The sequence below is a fragment of the Cyanistes caeruleus genome, chromosome 16 (assembly GCF_971803275.1).
Source record: "Cyanistes caeruleus chromosome 16, bCyaCae1.hap1.1, whole genome shotgun sequence".
Classification (NCBI taxonomy): domain Eukaryota; kingdom Metazoa; phylum Chordata; class Aves; order Passeriformes; family Paridae; genus Cyanistes; species Cyanistes caeruleus.
In genome coordinates, this window is record NC_141716.1 from 5,350,066 (window position 1) to 5,369,542 (window position 19,477).

Genomic DNA, 19,477 nt, shown 5'->3' on the forward strand with positions numbered 1-19,477 from the left:
TGCAGCAGGGGCACACAGCGGCTGGGTGTGGGAACAGGGGCACACAGCGGGTGGGTGTGGGAACAGGGGCACACAGCGGGTGGGTGTGGGATGCAGCAGGGGCACACAGCGGGTGGGTGTGGGATGCAGCAGGGGCACACATCGGGCGGGTTTGGGAGCCGCGGGGAGGAGGCAGCCGGGCTGGCTCCGAGCGGGGGGCGCGTCTCGCAGCCGCACACGCGCGGCAGCCCCGGGACCGCCGGCTCCTCCCGCCGCATTAAAACGAGCCAAGTTCCCCGGCGGGCCCGGGCGGCGCTGCCCGGCGCCGGGGATGCACCCGAACGCCACGGCCCCGGCCGTGCCGCACCCCGGCTATGCCAACGCGTCCAACCGCTCCGACCTGCTCCCCAAAGTGCCCGACGAGGAGGACCTGGACGTCAACACCGACATCTACTCCAAAGTGATGGTGACCGTCATCTACTTGGCTCTTTTCTTGGTGGGCACCGTGGGCAACTCCATCACGGCGTACACGCTGGTGCGGAAGAAGTCGCTGCAGAACCTGCAGAGCACCGTGCACTACCACCTGGCCAGCCTCGCCTTCTCCGACCTCCTCATCTTCCTCCTCTGCATGCCCATCGAGCTCTACAACTTCATCTGGGTCCATCACCCCTGGGCTTTCGGGGGGGCCGTTTGCAAGGGCTACTACTTCCTCCGGGACGCCTGCACCTATGCCACGGCACTCAACATCGCCAGCCTCAGCGTGGAGCGCTACATGGCCATCTGCCACCCCTTCAAAGCCAAGAGCATCATGTCCCGCAGCCGCACCAAGAAGTTCATCAGCTGCATCTGGATCGCCTCCTTCCTGCTCGCCATCCCCATGATCTTCACCATGGGGCAGATCTACGGCAAGGACCAGGATCCCGACTCCCTCATCTGCACCGCCATCGTGGACACCTCCACGCTGAAGACTGTCATCCAGGTGAGGACCCAGGCCCCCTCCCCCGGCTGCCCAAACTTTGCGGAGCCGGGCGGGGCAGGAGGGGGAGGCTGGAGCGGGGTTCGGCTCAGGAATGGGGGTGTCCCGGGCACCAGCACCGGCCCAGGGTGAGCTCAGGGGGGGATTCCCGGGGGTCTCGGCTCCGCTTGCTGCGCCCCTCCCCGCAGCCGCTGCTGCCCCGCCACGCTCGGCAGAGACCTTGCACCGGGCTAAATCCTGCTCCATGGTTAATCCGGCCCCGGGCCTCTGCAGCCCTCCCCGGAGCTCCTTCCCCTGCCCGGAGCTTCCCTTGTCCCGCTCCGGAGCTCCCGGTGCCGCACAGCCCGGGACAGCCGGGTCGCGCCGGGGACTCTCGGGTCCCCCACAAAGGTGGCAGATCATGGCCAGAAACCCCCAAATCTCCACCCTTTCTCTTCATTTTCTGCATCTCCTTCCCTTCTGCTGGAAAGCGGCCAGCAAGTTCAGGGGGAATGAAACCATTAGAACCCCCTCTCCCAGTTCGTTGTGTTGAGCCAGAGCCCTTTTTTCAGTGTAGTGACAGCTCCTAATTTCAGAAAGTTTTGGATACAGGGTGTAGCATTGGCTTCTGAAAAGGACCTGCGCCGTGGAAGCCAGAGGCTGCTATTTTTGCTGTTTTGGGGAAATCCGTAGCTGGTTTTAGCAGCCCCTCCTGAGCTGAGCACGGCTTTGCTGCTCCCGCACGGTGCTGAGCCCAACACGCCCAGGCGGGGAAGGGATTTCAGCATCGGCACTCGCCGGCTTGTGCCGTTTGTTTACTGGAGCACTGAGCTTGAAAAATGTAAGAGACACGGAAGGAGGGACAAAAGAGAGCAAGACACCAATCTCCATAGTCCCTTGGCTGCCAGGCTTGCATGTGATAGCTGCTCAATTTTTTATTTGGAACATGAATTTTAGGTGAGGTTAATCAGCGGGCAGTCGGAATTTAAGGCTGCGTGTGTACTCAAGTCTTTGGGATATTCCCATACTTGAAGGGAGGGAACTTAAATGGAAATGAACCAGAACTATTCCTTCCCACTAAAAGCAGGTGAGGGAATGTTCATTTAGATTTAAGACCAGAGTCAGTAAATGTTTAGACATAACCCTCCCAGTTTCCCTTCTGTACTCTTCCAGTAAACCAAAATCAAGCACTGATAGAAGCCCTGGATCCCCTCTGCGTTTTGTCATGATCCCTAACTTTCATCTGAGGTGGTGAGGACTGCATTTCTCCTGTAGATGCCTGGAAGGTTTTTCAGCAGCAGCCCAGCGTACTTAACCCAAATTCTCTGCTCTCTGAGGAGACGTGAGCCATCTGATTTGAGAACAATGGGACTGAAATGCATTATTTCCACTCATCTTCCTTCTAGGATTAAACTGATGCTCATTGTTACCATGGTAGGGCTAAAACCAGAGGATTATTTCCTATCCATATCTTTGGAGATTACACTTTAAACAATTCTCAGTGTACCTTTACAGTCTTGCCATTATTCAGGCTATACCTTATCCCATTAGCCAAGTCAGGAGTAGGAAGACATGAATGCATTATGTGTAAGTGAATTTCACCGGTGGGCTTTTCCTCATATATATATATTTAATTAACTAGTAGATTAATTTAAAAGTTAAAAGAAAGAGGCAGCTGTTGGGGGAGAAGGACGAACCAAGCCCCAAACTGTGTCAGTCTGTTCCTTCTCGGGGGATCTGGCTGAAGAAGTGGCTTTGCCAAGACAGGAAGGTTGTTTCATGGTTTCACTCCATTCCTTTGAGCACAAGGAAGCATCACACAACGTGAGGCAGGGCCCTGGACCGGGGAGGGCTCTGGGGTGAATAAGCAAAGCAGCTGCAAGTCAGGTTTGAAGTGCGTTAATGGAAACCATGGCACAGCGTGTGAGCCGGCGCTCTCACGGCATAAGCCGTGCAGAGGTTTAAAAAAAGACAAATGATGGAAGATCCGGGAGAGAAAGGGCAGTGCTGATGTGGAGTGTGACGTGCAGAGGTCTTGCTGGGTGGCAATCTGGAGCCCTGGTCTTTCGTGGCGGGTTCAAGCTGCTTTAGAGCATCTCTGCATCTCTTTGCATTCATTTTCTGTCTTTAAATTAAGGAGAGCGATGATGCACTTGCTCGAGCTGGCAAATCACTTGTAATAAATCACTCAACATATTTCACTTCTATTCCTGTTTGGCAAACTGTCTAAAGCAAACTGGCTTTTTTTTTAAAAAAAAAGCCATTAGTTGTCCAAGTGGTTTTATTTGTTGACTGATTGAAAGAAGTTCATGTTCTGTCCCAAAACAGGGCATCGTAACCATTTATATCCTCAGAGACCAGTGAGCTATGGTTTTGCTGGGATCATTACAGGAGAATGATCCTCTCTGAACTGGAACAAGTTTCCTGGAAAAAATACTTCACAGAATCACAGAATATTCTGAGATGTAGCGTAGCTATTAGTTGTAAGTTGTGGTAATTTAGCATCTCTGATTTTGAAAAAGTTCCTCTGTATTTGCTTTGAGTATTCAAATTTTAATGAATATTCCTGAGTGAAATTAGACTGAATGTGAACAATCAGGATTCCTTGTAATAATAATAAAAAAAAGTAATTATTCAAACAGTACTCAGGATATTTGGTTCTTGCACATATTAACTCACACCACTTAAGCTCCACAACAACTGTAAGAGGTAATTACTGATATTCTTGTAGCAATTACAAATTGTTCAGGGCAGCACATAGGAAGAGCAGTAAGTGAGGCGTTCTGCAGGTGACACTGCTTGTCCCCATGATCTGTACACCAGGCACATCTCACCTCTCACCATTGAGGCAGAAGCCCTGTGTGGCCTCTAATATGAAATTCTTAGAGCTGTTTTCCAGCTTTGCTCATCACTGTCCTTTCGAAGCTGCTTGAATCAACCTGTGGATATGGTTTATTATATATTCTCCCCTAGCAAGTTTTCACATTGCTTCTGCCAGTCAGGGATGTCTGGTTTGGATTTTGGCATCCACGTGGGATCTGGTACCAGCAGTAAGTCCATTATAGCCACATTATTTAGGTCTAGTAAACTCTTTAGCTGGCAGACATCCTCTGAGAAGCACTGTTGCCAGTTTTAGCTTCTTTTTACACCTAGATTAAACACCTCTTAAAGCCATACAAGTAAATTCATGTTTTCATGGCACTTCAGCTGGAGGAGGTTTTAAAGCTCCTCATTGTGGCAGCAATAGATATGAGAGTTCTGGAGCAGGATGAGAGGTTTTCCCTGGTCACTTATGAGTCTGTGCCTGTGGGGTTGGCTCTGGACCCCTCAAAACAGGGTCCCACTGAGCATCCTGATCTACCTTGTGCAGCTCTGGGTGCCATCAACATCACGCAGTCTCAGCCCTGATTTTCAAAAAGCTCTCAATTTTACTGGCCAGATGCAGTGCAAATTGATTTTCTTGCTTGTTACTTTCTTACCTTCATACCTGTTTTTTGGAGAGGTTGACAGCAGAACCTGGGGAAAGAGGGGAAGCTGAAGGGAATACCTACAACCCTGGTGCACCGTCAGTCCCCACACACAGAGCTGGCAGCTCCTCAAGCTGAAATCCCAGGATTTCATCTGAGCCTGGACTGGGCACGGGAGAGCTGGGTGTGGGCAGCTCCTGGCACCCCAAAATTCACAGGAGGAGATGTTTTCCCACTGGCATGGCACAGCCTGTGCGTGGATGGCCCTGCTGCAAAATGTCCCCCAAGTCAGAGCAAGTGCCTGGGGAGAGCGTCTGACACATGCTAATGTTTGATTTGCACGGACAGCTGGTGTGATCCCATTTATTAAAACACATGGCAGCAGGCCCTGCTCCTCCAGAAACTGCCACAGCTCCAGCAGCTCCGAGTTGCTCTTTTGTTAGGGCAGCACTTGGGGAGCTCCTCGGCACCTCCTCACCCTTTTGAGGGATCTCTGTTCCCCTGAGGGTCTGCCCTGCCTCAGCCCACCCTGCACCTCTGCAGCTCACCCATCCCTCCAGAGCCCTCCTTCATCGTGTTTTATGAAGCCTGCTCACAGTTTGGATGATTTGTAGAGTAAATAACCCTGCACATGAAACAACTGTTTGCCCAAATGTCTCCTCAGTTTTATTTCTGCCTCTATTTCTTCATGCAATGCCTTTGAAGGGACCTGCCAAAGAGCCTCAGGTGTGAAGGGGATGGAAAGGAAGAGCCAGGAGCCTCAATACCCATTACCATGCTCTCTACACACTCTTCCAAGGTCATCCATTCCATTTCCATTAGTCTGACAGGCTCACAGAGTTATTAATTCCATGTTTGATGTTTCAAACACTCCCTTACACTTTCCTCTGGTGAGGAGCACCTCGGCAGGGTGGTGGCATGTGCTCACTGCTCTGGTGCTGTGGAAGGCAGGGCCCTGCCCACCATCAGATCTGTGATGCCAAGTAAATAAACATGACAAGCATTTCTCCATATTAAGTGAAAATAGCAAACCATAAAACCAAGTGGCTGAATTCTCTCCAGGTCTGCTGGCAAATTCTATCCAGGATTAAATGCTTCAGGAATCCTGTGTTTATACTGGTATTGACTAGAGGAATTGAAGTTGATTTCTCTTCCTTAAGTCACAGCCAAACTCCTGCTGTGGCTTTTAATCACAGTGCTGCTCTAAATCACTCACTGCACCAGAGAAGTCCTGGGTGCCACTCACCCCTCTGATGGCACCACAAATGGCACCTTTGTGGCATGACTGTGTCCCATCAGGTAATGCTGCTGCCACACCCTCAGGTAGACAGGAAATTGAAGATATTGGTGTGTAAATGTGTCTGGATCCATCCCCACTGTGGTGGAGAGGGACCTCCTGCCCCAGCAGTGATGCCCATCTGTTGTGGTGGGAGCATCCCTAAAAAGCTGCCTTTCCTTCCTGGACTATTGAGGGAACCCAGGGCTTTAATTCAGCATATGCACGACAGCCCAGCCTGCCTAATCCCAGCCCGTTTACACTCTGCTCTGTCTCGCAGCTAGATCTAATTTAAATAAGCTCTTGTGTTCATTGCTTTACATAACCACTTGGCCTGCTGTGTTTTGCCAGTTCTTACATAATTTCTTCTCTTTTTTCCCCCCCAATTGGTTTTAATTCACTTGATTTCTTTTTCCCTCCCCCTTCCCAAGATGTTAGATGGAGAGATAATAAAAAAATGAGGAAATGTGGCCGATCAATTTAGCTCTTAGGTTTTCCTCTTACCAGCAGTTTGCAGAGGCAGAAGAGATAAAGGTAATCTCATAGTTGCTTTTCCCAGAGAAAAAAAAAGAAAATCCAGAAACCTTCATCTGCCTTTAATCTTTCAGATCATTTAAAACAGCTATTTAATTGTCATCTCCCTGCTTCCCCCCTCCTTTCCCTTGAAGACTTTCACTCCCATCTCTGTGCAGCATCTGCTGGAGACTCACAGATGGCACTTTTGCTTCCTGACATTTAGAAACGCTCCTGTGTCCTGCCCGAGGCAGGCAGGATGGGCAGCATCCCCCTGTGGGACACAGGGGTGCCTGGGTGGGGGACAGAGGGGCTTCCATGGTGTCCTCATGGCTTTTTCCCTGCTGTGGAATTGGCCCTTGCTGAGGCCCACGGGGCAGGGAGTGGGCAAAGGTGCCTGGAGGGGCTGGGGGACGTGGTGGGGTCCTGGGCTGGCCAGGAGGGAAGTCTGAGCCTTAAAGCACAGAACATTAAATGCCAACCCCATCAGGCCCAGCGCTGCTGCCCCTCCTTTCCCTCACATTAAGCAGATGAATCTGTGTTTTTACATTCCCAATCAGTCTGGTCATTCTTTGCCTCCAGGACAGGCCACCCTCACTGTGTGAAGCTGGAGATGCCTCCAATGCCCAGCTTGCTCATCATGCTCCAGTAATATCTCCCCCATGTCTTGCTTCCCATGGATACCATTTCTTCTATCCAATTGCAAAGTCTCTTAGGTGTGGGATTAAAAAAAAAACCCCAAACATATAATGATGATAAATCAGTTGAGCTGATGAGTTATTCAGGAAAAAAAACCCTGAGGTTTAGAAAAGCTGGTGATGGTGGAGTACTAACCCTGAGTGGGGAGGAAATTTCTGAGCTGACTGTTCATTCCCAGTATTTTTCTGCATTCACTTGTTTTCTGCATATGGGAGGAAAATATCAGTGAGACAAATTTGTATCCCATTATTCAAGTGCCTTGTCTGTGGAGGTCCATCCTCCTCCTCCCTCCCTGGGGTACCAGAAACTCTTCATCACCCCTGCTCCTGCCAGGACAGAGGATGCTGTGGCACAGGGCTGTGCTGTGTGACTCTCAACCTCGGCCTTTGGAGTGGATGCATCTGGTGGGCTGGAGGAGCTGCTCACCTGCAGGTGGTTTCAGCATGTGAGATTTGCTCCTCATCTCCTGTGGCTTTTTCACTTCAGTAATTCTCAGTGCACAGTGCACTGCTGGGCACGGCTCCATGGGGGCTTTTCCTCTCCCAGGGAAAGGAAGATAGGATGGACAAGGTCTTTGTAGCTGAACTTCTTCCTTTGAGGAGAAGTTCAGTGAGGTTTCTTTGAAGCTTTTGTGTTGTCATGGGCCAGGAGCAATTGTCAGCTGAAGACAGGAGACATACAGATGAGATTTTCCTAGCAGAAATGGAAAAAAAAAAAAATACAAGGAAAAAATGTAAACTTTCATAAAGCCTAGTATTTGAAAGGGGAGAAAAAGCATCTACTTTATGCAAAATGCTTATGAAAAAGCTGGGACATGACATGGACAGAGCAGAAAGCATATTCAGAATCACTAAATCAGGGAGGCAAGGGAGGAACAGCTGTGCCAGAGGCCGTGCCCTGGGTTGGGTGGCACTGCTCATGGCTGTGCTGCCACAGGGCTCATCCATGGGTGTTCCTGCTGCCATCTCATCCCTCAACCACCCCACTTCCTTCCTTCTTTAACCTTGAAAGAAGGGGTTCATCACCTTACCAGCTCCAGCCAGACCTGGGAGCCTGGACCTGCTGCAGATCTGCCACGAGCTCTTGGATGCAGGATGACATCTGGCTCAGCAGACCCCTACTTTTGATCAGGACTCCAAAGAGCTAATTAATATAGTCATTGCAATGCCACATCCTATTAATTTTAACTTAATCAAGAACAAAGGATGTCTGCACTGCTGAACCGAGCAAATGTGGTCTTAATATGTGGCAGGACTTTCGTACCACCTTGTTCCCTTGGAGAATTTGTTTAATAAGTCCATAACTATTTGAGTATGTTCAATAAGAAATTAACTCACTTTCCCCTCCTATTCAATGATTTTTTCAAAACCATCTTATAAAAATGCAGCTCACACAGCTGCTGGGAAAGTTTAACTCATTACTCGCATCATTATTGATTCCTCCTGCAAAGACCTTGCATTTTATCCCCACAGGGGTAATTTATACATTTTAATAAACTCATTTAATTCCAAAAAAAAAGGAAACTCAATCCTTTGAGTTTTCCAGGTTTCATTTTTTATTGCTGTCAGTCATGGGTTGCAATACTGTCATACTTGTTCCTTAAATCCAAGTGTGTCAAGTTTGATAAAGCACTGTAGGCAGAAGAAGGATAAGTTTAGACTAATAAAGAGATTATTTGACCTCAAGGTACATTGATGGGGAGCTGTGTATGTCCCAAACACACTTAATAGACTGCACCTACTAACCTAAGGAGCAAACTCTGCCTCAGGCTTGTCTCCCTCACAGCTTGCAGGTGTTTCCTGGCCAATGCAGGATGGAAAATCCCTTGAAGGGGAAACAAGAAAAGGCAGAAATTTGCTCAGTAAATATTTCAGAGTGCAGCAGTCCAGAGGAGCCGGGCACGTGGCCAGCCTGGCACTCTGAACACAGCCTGGAGATCAAACCATGCCAGGAAACAAACCCTGTCATACCTGAGGCTCCACAAGGCTGGGAGGAGCTGCAGCAGAGGAAAACACTGAGGAAAAGCAGCAAAAAAAGTAACCAAGTTCCCTTCTCCTTTGGGATAAGCCCCTTTTTTCCTCCCTTGAAAGTCTAATTGAATTTTCTTTGCTCCCATCCTCAGCAGCCCAAGGGGAGGCTCCAGCACAGCCTCCTGCCTGCTCAGCCTTTATGGAGAAAATCCATAAGCAGACTGTGGGGATGGGGAGAGGGAAGCAAAAGCATCCACAATACAGCACTCACAGAGCTTGAGCTGACACTATTAACCTCACAAAACAGGTTCTTTTTCCCCCTAAAAAGAGTTTCTCAGGGCACCAAGGATGGAAGTTGCCATCACTTTTCCCTTCAGCAAATCATGCAGATGAGCAGAGCTGCACAGTCCACTGTTAGCAGCTCTCACACTTGGGGCTGCAGTCAACAGGGGGAACAGTGTTTGACTTAAATATGGCCTTTAATTTATTTATAACTGCATATCCACCACTCAGTATCATATTTAATGCAAATAACATTCAAGTGAAATCCCCACTGAGAGGCACATTATGAAGATTAACAGCCTGGCTTTTCTATTACTCTGGTTTATACGCTGTGGATTTGTGCCCTGTGCTTTGTAGGCAATTGCTGGCAATATTTGAATCCAGAAATCTATATCTAAGCCTGCTGTTTTGCAAAAATCAGTGCCTGAGAACCTGCTTGTGTTTCCACAGCAAAAGGAAAAGGGCTGGAGGCATGAAAACCTCTGGGAAATGCAGGTAGGTGAGGACCTAGAGAGGCTATTTTTGCTGGTCATGCAATAGGGCACTGGGGAAGGGTTTATTTCTTTTAATCATATAACCCACTTTGCTTTTAAACAGGCTGTCAGGAAAATTAATCTCGCCAAGTTTAAGATGATACTGAACATATTCTCATGCCCTGAAATTATCTGGAGCTGGTTTATTCCTTTGGATCTTCATGTGGTGAATTCATCAGGTATAATGGCATGGGCCCAGCACCTCATTATGGAATTTTCTAGTAGGTTTGCCTGGGTTTGTATCTGTTTTGGGTCTGTTCCTCCCTCTGTTCACCTCTCATGGAGGAGAAATGTGACTAACATCACACTAAAATGTGGCCAAAGCTGTTTGTTGCCCCTGCAGAGTGACACCACTTGTTCCCTGTGCCATCATGCAGACACTGGCTCTGTCACTGCTGCACTTGCTGCTTGCTGAGAGCTTGTCTCTTGTGGCAAAGGGGAAGGGAAACCTCTCCCCTCCTTTCTCCAAGAGGGAGTCAAGCAGTGGGGAGACTCCCAAGGGCAGCTGTTGCTTGAGGGCAGCGTTGGAGGATGAGAAGGGAACAACCAGCTTTAACTGGAGAGAGGTCAGTGCAATGGCAGCAGGGCCAGAAACACTGCCTGATGTGATGGCTGTTTTCTAAGAGCATCCTGGAGCCAAGGAAATACCATTTATTCTCTAGTATCTAGCAAGAGAGGGAGTTTGTTTGAAGACAGAGCACCAGCAGCTGCAATAGCCATTTTTCTGAGTTGAAGGAAACAGCAGAAGCCTATTAGACCTTGTGTCACTGCTGAATACTCTGCTTGGGAACAGCAAAAAGCTCAGGGAATTTTCAGCTGAGCTCCATTATGGGTACATTTTCCCTCAGTTCACCACAAACCAAAGTATGGGGGTGTCACCAACAGTGTGTCCCAGGGAAGTGCTTCCAGTGAGAACAAAACCACAATTACCCAAAGAAAAGGGCTTTGCCAGGGGCCAGGACAGAGAGGGGATAAATAATAACAGCAAAACAGAGAGGCTGGGGCTGCCAGCACCCACTACCCAAGCTCAGCTCCCTGCCACAAACCCTCCCTGCTCCTCTCAGATGCCACCAGGTCCCACTGGTGCTTCCTACATTGTCCTGTTCCAACAAGGGTTCAGCTTGGTGCCACCCCTTGCCAGCCTGCTCCTCCAATTCCCCCTCTGTAGGTTCCCACTGGGTGAGGGCCAGGCTGGCAGCTCAAGGAGATGCTTGGAAGGAGAGGAGTGTTTCAGGTTAAAAATGGGGAAGGGGCTTCAGGACAGAGCTGAGACTGAGGGAGCTGCTCTGAATTTTTATACGAAAGAACAGGAATCTTGCTCACCAGTGATATTAATGATAGAGGTCCTGCAGGAAAAGAGAAGGAAGATGAAATATGGCAGCGGCCATTTATTTTTGAGAATGAGATGCCAGCTGCATTTCTGCTTTGCAGTTCTGTCTCTTCCCAACAAATGAGTCTCCCACCCATCCCTCCCTGCCAAGCCCGAGCTCCTGCACAAGGGGTAGAGATTGATCTGCAGGGAATGGCTTTATCAGAGGGAGATGAGGCAGAAGGGCTTTCCCTTCCATGATTGCTTTTATCTTCCCTCTTCCCCCTGTTATCAATGGGGTTGCTGCAAGAAAGTCAGTCACAGATACAGTGAGCAGACAGAAATAAAGCTTGCTGGTGTCTTCATTACTTTAAAAAGAGTGTGTTTGGGAAAGGAAAAATCGCTGCTCATACCCCAGAGGTTTTCTCATATCATGTAGTGCTTGCTAAACTTCATCTCTTAAATATTGCCCAGGCAAAAGTTGTTTTTAAGGGCCCTCAGGAGCTACCCTGCTCATTGCGGGGTTATGTCTCTGTTCTCTTGCATAAACCAAGTTCAAATAACATTTCTCTTTTCTGCTCCAAAGGTTGCTGCTTTTTCCTCCCATGAAATAATGAAAAAATTTGTTAAACTCGTCAACTACTTAGGTGAAAATGCAATTTACTCATTTTCAATTAAAAAAAAACACCCAAAGCAATAAAAAACCACTGGCAGCCTATAAGAAGTAGAAGCAAAGAGGCAAGGGCAGAAACAGGGCAAGAAATGACAGTTTTATAAACCTCCTGCTGGGTAGGGATAGAAGAGGTCTTTGTGCCTGCAAAACAAAACTGTTTTTTTCTGTAAAGCAACTATTGACTGGAGCTCTACAACTGCAGCTGGAGCTGTGCAGAGCAGCCACACTCCTGCAAACAGACTGCCTTCCTCCCTCCTGAATTCAGAAGAGACAGGCAATGCTTTCCCTTGGTGCTCTAAATCAGAGCTGTGCTCTCAAATTTGAGAAAAAACCCTAAAACATTCCAGGTGATTTTTCAGGAGGAGGAGTTATTTCAGGTGATTTGAAAGATTTCTTTTTTCTTTTTTTTTCCCCCCCAGTTTCCCAGGGCTGCAGCAGCGTGGCTGTGCCAGGTGCCTTTAGCTGGGGCTGTGTCTGTCAGGGTGCAGTGCCTGATTTTCCATGTGGATTTGCAGTAACACCTTTCCTAAGCCAGCAGAGAGGAGCTTGCTTAAAAGGCCACGTGTATTGATCGGGCTGGAGAGATTATCTTGACTTGTGACCTGTGGGTTCTGTTGAGACAAGATTGAAGAACAGCCGAAAATCTTCTGGGCATTAATTCCATTCCAGCATTGGGCTTCTTTCCTCTTTGGGAGGCTGGTCCACACCTCAGTTCCTCACACTTTTGAGGGTCAGCCTCTGCTCCCAGGCACTGGATGATAGGATGAGGTGAAACAGCCTCAAATTGCACCAGGGGAGGGCCAGCTTGGATGTCAGGAAAAATTTCCATACTGAGTGGCTAAGCAGTGGTGATTGTATGAAAATCTTAATAGCAGATTTCCCTCTCTTTCTGTCCTACAAATTTCAGAAATTTCCAAGCACACTTGGAAAACCTGCTCATGCTCCATGGAGCCATCACATCGACTGACCAACTCCAGCATCCTCAGGAGCAGTGCTGCTCTCCTGCCAGGACCCAGCCTGGGGCTGGGGCCTCTCAGGGCAGCATCTCAGCAGCAAGGAAACCACTCAGGTGGAGAAGGAGCCTTCCTGCCTGGCTGCCTTCACTTCCAACCAGACACCAGTCCCAAACAGGGGGCTGGTGTTGAGGTGGGGCTGGTGTTGAGCTCCTCGGAGCTGGGTGATCCCAAAGCTTGGGAATCACCCAGGAATGGGTTTGGCTGTCAAAGGCCTCTTCACCAGTGGTGAATCATAGAATCACAGGATGGTTTTAGCTGGAAGGGACCTAAAGACCATCTCATTCCAAGCCCCTGCTGTGGATAGGGACAACTTCCACTAGACCAAGTTGTTCCAAACCCCGTCCAGCCTGGCATTGGACCCTGCTGTGGGTGGCATCCCAAGAGGCTGGTGGGGAGAAAATCCCCCAGCCCTTTCTGGGAATGAACTTGATGAAAATTATTACCAGCAAACATCAAGAAAGAAGCCTTGAATAATTACTTTCCAGGATGTGGCAGTGGTTGTTTTGACAGAGTTTTGATGCCTTCATTTGATATTCCATTGTAGCTTCGCTGGAGATAAATGATCTCATAGAAAACAGGGCTTTTGTGTCTGGTCACAAAGAATTATTTGCAAAGACTGCTCAGGGAAGTAGAGTACTTATCCAGGGAGACAAGAATTTCAGCGGAAAATAATCAGGGCTTTTTCCTTTATAATTCTAGCTGCAACTTGTCAGAAATCTGCCTCCATCCAAGCTGATTGGGCTGGAAATGGGGTAAACCAGTGATAAAATGTGGACTGGTCCCCCCTAAGAAAGCAGCTTGTTCCAAGAATTACTCACAAAATACTTCCAGCTTCTCCTTCTGCTCACAAAGTGGTGTGCACCAAAACCTGGGATGTTTTTAGGAGCACGTGGTTAAGGTGGTAATTTAGATGTGGAGTTGCTGCCCTGCCAGCCTCTCACACATGTTGGGTGAAGTTTTGTGTTTAAATTATTTTAAGGTGAATGAGACAAACTTGCCTGAAGCACCAGCACCAAGCCCAGCTAAAAAATGGACTTACTAAATAAACAGAGATTTCCCTGTTATTAGTGCTGTTTAGATAACTTTGAAATGCTTATTTTTCAAAGTAAATGACTTACATAACCCTTTCCCCTATTTTTGGCTCAGGAAGGAGTCAGTGAATTTTCTGTTTCAGAGCAGAACATTTGTGCTTTTCACCATGATTCAGGGAACAATTTTTTAGCCTGAAACTGGTGTGTGGATGATTCACAGTGACACATTTTGTGTTGGCAGCAGGCCCCGCCTCGAAAGCCTCGATGCACAGTGTGGTTTGGGCTGTGCCTCTCCAAAATTTGGGCTTGAAGCTGTGCTGAGTCTGGGGGAACCAGGCTGATCCCTGGACCCCATCAGAGTGCAAGCTGGCATCAGAACTGGTCTGTGACAGCCTTTCTTGTCAGAGTGCATCCTTATACTTGTGAAAACTTTCGTGTGTTGTTTTACTTCCAGTCTTCCCTTTCTTTTGTTCTACTTTCCATCACGGTTTACATGTTCTCCATTTTTTGATGTTTTCTGGGCATCTTTTGGTTTGGAGCTCTGGGGTTTTTTTCTTCTTTTCTTTTTAAAACAAAACAGGCAGGATTGGAGTGTGGGCTGGGTCTGCTTCCCAGAAGGCTGTCCTTGCTGCACTGGAAGGAAAATGATTTCCCACCCTAGCTGTCCCTGGCTTTCATCACTGAAAGTGAGAAGAGATGGAGTGGTGCAAAAAGTGTTGTGGAAACTGTGCTGTGTAACTCTCCCTTTAGTGTGTGATCCACCAAAGTCATTACATGCAGCTCAGGAACCTCAGACTGCTACAACAATGGCATTCTCCTGTAGCTTTCTATTTCCATCTAATTAAAATGTTATTGTTTCATTCATGTTAGTTTGCATTTTAAATAAGGAGATAGGGACGGAGGGGCTGATTGGTAACTTATTCTCTGTGTGAGTAAAGATTAGCACTAATCACCCTGTCATACTTGTGCTTTCCTCTTCCTTATGCATCTCAGACATCAAATTGCAAAAGAAGGGGAGGAAGAAGCTGGGGTTTGATGACACTGATTTATTTCCTCTGCTGGGTGTCAGGAGGGCAAGGTGACATGCCCTTGCCCACTGCTTGGGTAGGCACTGTCTGCACGAGTTGCATTTTGAGGAGTGAAGGAATGTTCATCCCAAAAACAAAGCTCTGCTTTGGAATTTAATGGGCTTCCATCTCTTCTTGCCTTTAACTTGTGCTGTGCCTTATCACCTGCCTCTTCACTGTGCCAAGAGAGGGCGGGGAGGAGAGCAAGGCTGGGCATGTGTGGAAACATCCCTATTGGAAACAGAACTCAAAATAGTCTCCATTAAAACGTGGAGTGGCTCAGCAGCACCTCAGAGCCATGATTTGCTCCCAGAACAGCCAGGATGCAGCAGGCACCATCCATCCATCCCCAGCACCCTGGGGAGGCTCAGCAGCTCAGGCTCCACCAGCCCTCCCCGATCCCTGGCCACAAAGCCCCCCAGCCATGGGGGTGATGCTGGCTGGAGGTTTGGGCACACGAGCTGGGAGCAGAGGTGTGATACCCAACCCAGCTGGGCATGGAGGGGGATTCAGCTGGAATCTGGCCATTTAAAACCTCCCCTGCTCCGAGGGTTCCTGCAGCCCTGGAGCACGTGTGCTTTTGGAGGGTATTTTTAGCAAACTTTGGTTTACTGAGGGTCACAGAGAAGTAGAGCATCAGCATCTGGAGGAGCTGTCATTCCACTTCCAGTCTTGCAGGAGTAACACATTGACTTATTTATGAGAGCAGTCAGCTCCCCTCTCCCTGTGTGTAACAATCTGCTTTACCTCTCCCAGCTCAGAGAAATAATTTTATTGTCAACCATTCTGTGCCTTTAATAAAACCTTAAAACAAGTTAAGCAAGCTTTGAGGGAAATGGAAATGTTCCCAGATTTTATTTTATTTTTTCATTCTTTCTAAAATAACCCACTCCTTCACTGTCTAAACCAGCAAGCAGTAATCACTGCTCTGGCCAAAAGGAGGGGGAGGAAATGACTTACTTTACAAGACAACATCCAAATACTTTGTGCCCAGTAGGAGAAGCTTAATCTATTAGCTGGAAAATGCCCGTGTCAAGAATGACTAATCTAAGACCAAATGATACCTGGAAAATGAAGATATGCAATGCTCCCTGCAGAGAAAGATCCATCAAAATGAAAGGACAGGCTGTTTCCTCCTCCTTTGTTTCAGTCCAGATTAACTTTCTTCATTTCTGCACTTGGTTTTTTTTCTGGATGGGGGCGGGAGAGGCAAAATACTCCGAAGGCACTTGGAGGTCACGCTTGAAAGCAAAGTTGCCTTTCTGTCACAACCTCTGCACCCAAATGCTGAGCTTCACAAAAGCTTTGGGAGAAATCTTGACCTTCTCTGCTGTGGCAGGAGCCCAGATGAGCTCCTGCCATCAGTTGGGTCAGCAGGCTCCAGATGAGATCAGGGCAGGTGGGTGATCCCAAGGGCACGCTGCTCCCAGTGCTCGTGGGCTGGACTTTCTCCTTCCTCCTCCCTTTCTACTGATGGGACTTCTGGTTTCATACTGAAATAATTCGTTTTCAAAGGAGAAAAAGGAGCTTGGGTCATGCCAAGAAGAATGAATTAAGAAATTTATCAAGGATGAGTTAAGCTAAGCAATTAATTCAGGGTTGACCTGCAGCACTTTGTGTGCAAATTAAACTTCTAGTTTGAGATGAGGTGGATCATTTTGCTTCATTTTGGGCTTATAACTCATCTTTTTCTTCTTTCTTCTTCAGCTTAGGACAATTCTGAAATAAAGCAGAAGTTCAGCATATTTTCTTATTTAATATTTTGAAAAGAAATGTGTTAGTGTTTCCAGGGAGAAAACAAGTGCTTATTTGAAAACACTGAAATAGTTCAACATTTCCCCCTTTTTTGTCTATACTGTATGTTGAATTATGACAAGTAGCTTTTGATTTCCTCCCAAAAATTAATTTTGCATAAATTCACCACTCTCTTAAGGGGATTATTTGTCTATAATTGCTGTATTCCTAAGCAAGGGCTGTGTCCTGAACCTCCAGGTTTGTAACTCCCCATCCTTCTGCCCCAGCCTTTGTGGGGTGACTGGTGGAGCTGCTGGAGCTTCAGCCAAGGATCTCCAGAAGTACAAGCACGGGGTTTTATGCTCAGTTTAGAGGCTTCATTCTGCAGGAGTGGTCCAAAAAAAAAACCACTGCAAAAGCTGTTGGAGCAAGTCTAAGTTATAGCAGATATTCAAAGCTCATAACACAGGTACAGGAGGTTTCTAGGGCCACAAGATTTGCTTTCACTTTTTCATTTAATTAGTTTTTTCTAATTGCCTTTAGTCAAAGCAATTAGAACTACTTCAGCTATTAGAAACCTCTTACAGGACAAAAACATTTTTCAGTTGTTTTTATAACTTGTGTTCTCACATCTCCTCAGTCCCTGTACTTTTCATTGCCTTACAACAGTGTGTCAAAACTCCTTAAATGCAAAATGATCTTAAATTCTCCAAACAGATCTTCCTGGTAATATTTTTGTACAGCTTTCACTGTGCCACTGTGATGAGTCAAAGCACATCTGATTTGGCTTCATCACTCCCTGAGCCAGGTTCCACTTCTTTTATGCATTTTAATTAATGTGTAATAAATAAGTAAACTGATACTTAAGTTGTCCCCTAGAAGTTAGGCACAATCTTCTTGCCATTTTCTCTTGATTAATTGTGTTTGAAATATCTATCTTCAGTGTGCCTTTTTTTTTTTTTAATTTATTTTGCTTTTGCTCCTTCACTGCTAAAGATCAAATGTTTTTCCTTGCATGTGTCAGGTATAGACCAGAGAGGTCCTGGGGGAAGAGTCTTTAATAAGGTCTCTAATTTGTTCTAAACATATTAATCCGAATAGCACTCAAGTGGCTGGTGCCTCTCCCCCTTTATGTTTGGTTTGTGCTTTTTATTTTGGCTGTGAGACTGGCTGTGTCATTAAAGATCAGACCAGCCCCTTTTTTTCATCCTTATGATTTCTGCTTTACCAAAGGCTGTGCAGCAAAGCAGAATTGCTGAATCCCTGTGCAACAACAGAGAGGTCCTCACCTGTGAAGCTTTGAATTAGGTTTGAACTCTACCTTTAGAATTAAAGCTGATCCATGCATGTATTCATACAAACAACCATTTTTTCATGCAAAAATGGCTTTATACTTAGACTGAAAAGGGAATTTTGCAGAGCCAACAGCTCTGTCTGCTTGTAACGAGTGCAGCTGCAGAGACCTGAGTGTAGCTGGATGTCCAGGGGTTTGGGCTGAGTGAGGAGGGACCTGCACTTCTCAGCCCTCTTGTCTAAGCTGTGAACCTCAAAAAGTAGTCAAAGTTGCCAAAGACCTGTCACTGTAACATTTTTTTCCAAGTTAAGCAGTGCCAGGAAATAGAAGGTAAAATGAATGAGAGCTGTAAGTACAGGAACAAGAATCAGCAGTGTGTGTTAACCATCCCCACAAGAAAACATCTGCAACAGTGATGGAGTGATGCTCAGCAATTCCTCTGTGCTGGCTGAGCCCTGGCTTTGGTCACTGTCCTTGTCTCCATCACTCACCTGTTGATTGTAAACATCAGCTCAGCAGGGAGTTGAGTTTTGGGAATGTTTAATCTCTGTATTAAACAAAATCCAGTGATGCCTTTCTGAGCTGGAAACTCAATACAGCCTAAATGGAGGGAATGTGCCCTGGCACAGTGTGCCCAGAAAAGCTGTGGGTGCTCCAGTCCTGCAAGTGTTCAAGACCAGATTGGACAGACCTTGGAGCAGCCTGATCTAGTGGAAGGTGTTCCCATGGGGAATGGAATGGGATGAATGGGGAATTCCACAAGGGCTGGAATGAGATGAGTTTTAAGGTCCCTTCCAACCCAAACCCTTGTGTGAGTCTGTGATTCCCACCAGATTTACCTGCAGTGCTTCACCTTTTCCAGCATTTAACTGCAGTAAACATGAAGGAAGCAGCATTTGTCTCCTTACTAACATCTAGTTTTGAAACCAATTAAAAGACAGGAGACAACTGGAAGGAAAATGTGCAGTGATTCTTCTTTCCCTGCCCATGGTGCCACCTTTGCTGAGCGCCGCTTGCCCGAGACTTTGTGAGTCATTGCTACACAAGAGAGCTCAGAGTTCAGTGTGAAAACAGCACTTTTGTTCTTGCACACTCTTATTGAATATCCCTCCTCCTCCTTCAGCACTTCCAGTGCCAGTGGAATAATTGAGAACATGGATGTTTTAGTTTCCATGCCTCGGTTTCCGAGTTGGCAGCACACGCCAACAGAGGAGTCACTTCTCCAAGGTACTGCAAATTCCCTTAAACAACCATGACAAGGCCCAGTTCTCTCTGCACTGGTGTAAAGGTAATTTTTTGTCCTGAAATCCAAATTTTGCTTCATTCATTTATAATATTCATGCACTCAGTCTGCCAGCCTGGCATTTCAGGTCCCCTGTGGATGTTTTTATTACCTTTACTCAAGGCAGTATTGCACGGGAGTTAGACTGAGGCATGGAAACTGAGATTCTCCAGGGTGGCTGGAAGGCTTCATTTATAAATAAACCTTGCTAGAAAACAGAGAAAGTCACTGTGGAAATGCTTGGGAAGAAGAGGTTTAGGCCAGACCTAGTAACTCTCTGCCTCTGTCTATTTACCTGAAAAGCAGGAATTATAAAAACTTTCTTGTGCCCAGAAGGGAATGGATGGTTTTGCTTAATGAATCACTTAATATCTTTGTCCATAAAATGATGCATAAA

General features: G+C 47.1%; 1 protein-coding gene across 1 annotated transcript in view; it reads left to right on the forward strand.

Annotated features, from left to right (window-relative positions):
- The first annotated feature begins 245 nt into the window (after positions 1-245).
- Positions 246-19,477, forward strand: part of NTSR1 (neurotensin receptor 1) — a 54,597-nt gene continuing 35,365 nt past the window's right edge. The window contains exon 1 of the mRNA XM_023939642.2: positions 246-958. Coding sequence (XP_023795410.2) covers positions 311-958 — 648 coding nt within the window. The 5' untranslated portion in view covers positions 246-310. The remainder of the gene's footprint in view (positions 959-19,477) is intronic.